General features: G+C 46.7%; 1 protein-coding gene across 1 annotated transcript; it reads right to left on the reverse strand.

Annotated features, from left to right (window-relative positions):
• Positions 1-1,518: 1,518 nt before the first annotated feature.
• LOC142571508 (uncharacterized) lies at positions 1,519-3,528 on the reverse strand. Its single transcript, XM_075679924.1, has 2 exons — positions 3,447-3,528; positions 1,519-2,372 (listed from the first exon to the last, which is right to left on the reverse strand). The coding sequence occupies exons 1-2, from the start codon at positions 3,450-3,452 to the stop codon at positions 1,779-1,781; spliced, it is 600 nt and encodes a 199-aa protein (XP_075536039.1). The 5' UTR covers positions 3,453-3,528; the 3' UTR covers positions 1,519-1,778.
• Between the last annotated feature and the right edge of the window lie 3,216 nt (positions 3,529-6,744).

Here is a 6,744-nt window from a genome sequence, read left to right on the forward strand (position 1 = left end):
ACCCTTAATGACCATCGGTTATCTTCCCTCCTCATTACATGTCCTGCCCATGCCCGTTTCTTTTTCTTGATTTCAACTAAGATGTCATTAACTAGCGTTTGTTCCCTCGCCCAATCTGCTCTTTTCTTATCACTTAACGTTACACCTATCATTCTTCTTTCCATAGCTCGTTGTGTCGTCCTCAATTTGAGTAGAACCCTTTTCGTAAGCCTCCAAGTTTCTGCCCCGTAGGTGAGTACTGGTAAGACACAGCTATTATATACTTTTCTCTTGAGGGATAACGGCAACCTGCTGTTCATGATTTGGGACTGCCTGCCAAACGCACTCCAGCCCATTCTTATTCTTCTGATTATTTCCGTCTCAGGATCCGAATCCGCCGTCACTACCTGCCCTAAGTAGATGTATTCCCTTACGACTTCCAGTGCCTCGCTGCCTATTGTAAATTGCTGTTCTCTCCCGAGACTGTTAAGCATTACTTTAGTTTTCTGCATATTAATTTTTAGACCCACTCTTCTGCTTTGCCTCTCCAGGTCAGTGAGCATGCATTGCAATTGGTCCCCTGAGTTACTAAGCAAGGCAATATCATCAGCGAATCGCAAGTTACTAAGGTATTCTCCATTAACTTTTATCCCCAATTCTTCCCAATCCAGGTCTCTGAATACCTCCTGTAAACACGCTGTGAATAGCATTGGAGATATCGTATCTCCCTGCCTGACGCCTTTCTTTATTGGGATTTTGTTGCTTGCTTTATGGAGGACTACGGTGGCTGAGGAGCCGCTATAGATATCTTCCAGTATTTTTACATATGGCTCATCTACACCCTGATTCCATAATGCCTCCATGACTGCTGAGGTTTCGACTGAATCAAATGCTTTCTCGTAATCAACGAAAGCTATATATAAGGGTTGGTTATATTCTGCACATTTCTCTTATCACTTGATTGATAGTGTGAATATGGTCTATTGTTGAGTAGCCTTTACGGAATCCTGCCTGGTCCTTTGGTTGACTGAAGTCTAAGGTGTTCCTGATTCTATTTGCAATTACCTTAGTAAATACTTTGTAGGCAACGGACAGTAAGCTGATCGGTCTATAATTTTTCAAGTCTTTGGCGTCCCTTTTCTTATGGATTAGGATTATGTTAGCGTTCTTCCAAGATTCCGGTACGCTCGAGGTCATGAGGCATTGCGTATACAGGGTGACCAGTTTCTCTAGAAAAATCTGTCCACCATCCTTCAACAAATCTGCTGTTACCTGATCCTCCCCAGCTGCCTTCCCCCTTTGCATGTCTCCTAAGGCTTTCTTTACTTCTTCCGGCGTTACCTTCGGGATTTCGAATTCCTCTAGGCTATTTTCTCTTCCATTATCGTCGTGGGTGCTACTGGTACTGTATAAATCTCTATAGAACTCCTCAGCCACTTGAACTATCTCATCCATATTAGTAACTACAATTACCATCTAATTGTATACCCACGCTCTAAATACCGCGTCTCTGTTTTAAGTTCGCATAATGAATGAAAGAAAGCTTGTTCGAAAAGTAAATTTTATTAAATCTTTGGATGGTATGGTGAGTGAACGTGGAAAGAGGAACATGACGTCACGATCAATGTGGCCTTAAATTCTTCAAGAGAAAAAAAACCTGTAAGCATTTAAACTAGGTCGCATATACGTCTGGTGCAACCGCCAGGAAACGACACGAAAGAACTTTGTGCCTACTCTCGGAAAATTGCCATCATGGTGATTTTCCAGTACGTTACACAACGGATAAATGGTGCCCATCTTTAGCCGTGGAGGCCGACGCCCGCGTGGCCCACTCCCGCGGCCTTCCCGAAAGAGGACTGTCCGAATCCGGCCTGGTTTCCAGCGGCGCCTCCCTGGAAACCAGAGGAGCCCTGCTGGTGGCCAGAGCCGAAGTTCTTGCTGTCGCTGGTGGAGAAGCCCGAGCTGTGGCTGTAGCCCTGGTTGTTGTTGTAGGCGTTCACGTTCTTGTTTGAAGAGCCGCCAGCGAAGGCGCCGGATCCCTGGTTGTGTCCCGCGGCGCCCTTCTGGAAGCCAGCCTGGTGTCCTCCGGCAGTAGCACCGTATCCCGACTGGAAGCCGCCGCCGACGCCGTGTCCCAGGCCAACTCCATGCCCGAGACCGGCTCCGACAAGAGCTGGGCTGCCGACTACTCCGCCACCGACAAGCACGGGGCCTCCAAATCCAGCGCCCGCAAGGCCAGGTCCGACGCCTGCGCCATAACCGCCCAAGCCACCCAGGACGCCACCACGGCCTTCCACGTCCTTCTTATCTTCCTTTTTCTCGTCTTTCTTGGGAGCCTCTTCGGCGAAAGCCATGTACACCACGAGGGCGAGCATAGCAATGGTAGAGAAGGCCTGTGATTTAACAAATGATTTCAGTAATTAAATCTCTGTTACAGCACGGAATGGTGAAATGGCAGACAGAATGGACGTTAAAGGGCTGTTCAGGCTGATTTCTTGGCATTGCACAAGTAACTGGGAAGCGCAGTCATATAATCGCGAGGACCTGCCCCACGAAAAAACAGAACATGTGTTTCTGGTATGTAGCAAGCGCGGTTATACGACAGGGCATTGAAGAGAGGAAATTTACTAACACAACTGAGATTATGTTATACATCTTTCATGGAATTGTGTCAGCTCTTCCATTCTGTATATCAGTAGTTTCAGTGGATAGTTTCTCTTGTGAGGGAAAGCGAAAGCGAAAATTGAACTACAGCTAACAGGCATCTCTTGATCATTTGAGAAATTTAGAAATACTAACTTACATTAGGCAGACATTGGACGCCTATGACGATGACTCAAACTTTTTGTACAAAATAAACGTCTCCGAATGGGAGAATTGTTCCAAGATGCGTAACTGTTTTTCAAGGGAGGATGGGTTTCAGAAGCTTAGAGATATCGTCCAAGGCTAGAAAACATTCATACAAGGACTGAAATTCCCGCACTGGTATATTTGCGCGCCATACGGGCGAGTCGTATTGGAGTGCATATAAATAAATACTGTCAAATTATGGCACCAAACTTCGTTGCCGGTCGGTCTCTTTTGACATCTGAGAAACTGGCATTTTTTATCTTTCTGTTATTTCTTGCAGAAGAAATTCCTATTATATACTGTACATACAGCTTTCTTATGCAATTTCATTTGGCCACATTTGTCTGCTGGGAGCAACAACCGCTGTTAAAGAAGCACCTGTACCTGATTTCTTTCGTTAGGTATCCGCGTGCCTCTTGCCGTAGTACGCCAAAAAAGTCACTCACGTTTTTTCTTATGTATGACAAGACACTTTTTCCGCTAAGGTTAGCGGAAAACTACGGTAGTTTTTACATTATTACACACACAGAGAAAGTAATGCCCCACAAAAATATTGCTATGGAAAAATCGCACCCTCCCCCCACCCCCCAGTACGAGCAATGCACAATTCTTCTTACCTTCATATTTAAACAGCGAAGTTTGGCGAGCTTCCAAATGGTTTCGACTTCGACTCTGCCTCCTGATCAGCTCTTACTTGCGATGTGACGCCGACGGGCACTGGCTCGGTCTTTTATATCGTATTCTCTCTAGAAGACGAAAACACGGAAAAAAACTAACATAATAAATTTGGATACAGTGAAGAACTAGATAAGTACGCTAGTGTTACAGCTGGCGCCGGCAACAACTAAAAACGTGAGTAAGAAAAAGTCAACCGTGCTGAGGCTGCCCTGCTTGTAATTTTCCCTTTCCTGCTTCCCAAGTTGCTTTCACAGAAGCACGGTAGCTTTTTTCAATCATTGCCCCCCTCTCTCTTTCTTTGCTAACGGCGACTGTCGTCATCATTTCTGCTGGCTTCGACGTTACGGAAGCCGTGATATGTATTTTTTTCCACTGCAGTGTAGTGTTTTCCCAGCCATGAAAAGCTTGAAACGGCGCGCAGTTTCTCGCATTTTTCAGACTAATTTTGCCTAACACAGTGACAACTCACTATCGAGCGCATCCCTTTAAATCTTCCAATCAGTGGTACACACGGTGCGCGTAATACTCAGCCCTTAGGTGGCGTCTCTAAAAAAAGTGACCTTCGCTATTTTGACAGCACAGGAGTTAGCGGCTGTAGCAGCTATAATACCTGTGTCGTGAAAATTTGACTGCTGCTAAACGGACCTTGGAGTTCTTTGCCAAATTAGAAATGGCTGTAGTACATTTAACCACGTCATTGCCAATTATCACAAACGATGTTGCGCCATTCAACCGTATCTAGGGTATTTTTATGTACGGTCTGCGCCGTCGTTTTCAGTTCCGCGCTACTGAGCGGGTTTGGCCCGTCTTATTACCCCGAGTAAGGCACAGATTCGCGAGAAAGATAAAGGTGCTGTTGGCAGGCGAGCATTGAAGTGTATGATGAACTTTATCTACTTTATCGCTTCCTAACCTTGAGTGTTATGAATGAAAATGGGCGCCAATATGCTACGCACAGTGGGCGACATTCTTTTTCTAATTAATCTCCCACTTCAAGAACCCTTGCGGAGTAGCAGAGGTGCCACTGCGGAGAAAAGGGAATGTTAAAAACGAAACTTAAATTGCAGCGTTGAAGGGACCCTGAAACGATTTTGACGATTTTCTACAAACGTACTGAGTCGTTAGAGTAGGCCATTCTGATGATTAATTGACACATCTAAGTGCTCTACGTAAAGCGTGTAATTTATTATAAGGTTTTAAAAATGCACATCGCTGCCGATCTCAGCCCACTGCTTGGCGGAATTTTAAGCCGCCCCTACTCATATGACCAATATCACCCATATGACGTCATATTGGCTGACCAGGGCGCGTGATCGATAATTTTTCCAACTTTATGGTAAACAAATGATGTTCGTAATAGTTGGAATGTTAGTTAATTTCTTTTTATAAAAAGAAAGTAACATAGAGAGAATGCACAAGAACAATTTTTCAGTACACTTAAAGGGACACTAAAGGTTACTATTAAGTCAACGTGGACTGTTGAAATACCATCACAGAAACCTCGAAACGCTTGTTTCGTGCCAAGGAGAGACTTATTTTAAGAGAAAATGCGTTCTGAAGCGTCCGCGTACCTCTAGCGCAGTTCAAATCGCCCGTCCTCCGATCGAGGAGTACTGACATCATGGTCTCATAGTGACGTTGCGCCATCGGTGAGTAGAACGGCGTCCGCAGACGGCGCTACGGCTTTTCTGCGCAAAACGCGAACGCGCGGCCAGAAACAGAGCCAAGACAGAGCCGACAGCAGAGCGAAAGCGGGAGTATGGTGGCTAGCGGAAGGAGAAACGAATTTCCCACATTACGTCCCACGGCACACGGAGAGTCCGTTTTCGTTAAACTATAGGCTGCGGCGAGCTTGCAGCGTGGTCAGCGTGGTCTATGAGAAGCGACGAGCCTTTTCGCACTCGCAACAGGGCATAAAAATGTGCGAATCGACGGAAAACTCGGTCTAGAAACGTGCTTCGCCACAGCCAGGGCTCAATACGACCCAAGCTGGCACGACCCAGATGTCGTTTCCCGCACCGCCACCAGGCGCCGCTACTATACCTCAAACTCCAGCGCAAGACGCCCATAAGCTGGTACTTCATTCTATGACGCTAACTTCGACGCTCGTCGCAATAGACCCTGACACCGACAGATTGGCTCGCGATGGTGGGCTCAATTTCAGCGATTTGAGCACCGACGAGCGCGACCTGCTGCTGAGGGTTCGCACTGCCGGCGTCGTTGCGTACTACGACGGCGGCCTCGACACCGGCTCTCCCGAGCGGGAAAGCAACGAGGGCTTCCCACGACATTACATGGACGTGGCATTCTCGTTGCTTGTTCCAAATGAAAGTTTCGCGAGCCAGCAGAACCCTCACAGCACGACGCGATAACGAAACTACTGAAACTCCAAAGCGTGCGCGGCGCAGAGTCGAGCGCGCAGAGTCGAGCGAAAACGAAACCTTTCAAACACCCATATTACTGAAGGGTAACGTCAAAATGTTATTTTTTCTTAGAATCGAATAGACGTAGACAAATAACATTTTTTTCCGTCTTATAATCGAATGAAATGATATTTTTAAGAGTATTAGTAACACAAATTATGAGGAGTCCTTTCGTCATCGGGCTAGTACCGGAATGTCGCTGGGGGGTCTTAAATCGTGTCATGCATTTACCTCAATTTCTCGGTTACTAAAGCTCTGTTCACGATTATATTGACGCCTTAGACGTTCTAGAACATTGCTCTACCACTGTAACTTGAGTTTCTGGTAACCTTTAATGTCCCTTTAAGCACTTCCGGCACACAGCAAGTGTCGTCTGCTTGTGTTAGAACGTGCTCCGTCTTTGACGAGAGCTCCGCCGTCAGTATCGGTTTGTCTTTTCGCGAGCGCTTCGATTCGACTTTGTTGCGTTGTGGACTGCAGACGTAGCGACTGCCAATATGTCAAGCTGCGACATCGTGTCCCTCTGCAAGCCAGTACACGAGCTGACTGGCTGCAGCGCATAGGACTGCCACTATCCGATCGGCGCCAGGATTTGTGCGATTGTGGCCGTCACTTTACACCAGAAGATTACTAACGCAATAGCGTTTCGCGAGTCCGGTATTAGGGTAAACGCAAGCGCAAGGGGACAGGGCCTGGCCGTGTCCCCTTGCGTGTCGTTTGAGGTGATGAACAGAAGAGCAAATGTGAATGGTCTGCATGGTGCAGCCACCCGGTGGCATAGAGCTCAACCACACACAGTAGCAGTAACAAAATA

This window comes from Dermacentor variabilis, chromosome 1 (assembly GCF_050947875.1).
Source record: "Dermacentor variabilis isolate Ectoservices chromosome 1, ASM5094787v1, whole genome shotgun sequence".
Classification (NCBI taxonomy): Eukaryota; Metazoa; Arthropoda; class Arachnida; order Ixodida; family Ixodidae; genus Dermacentor; species Dermacentor variabilis.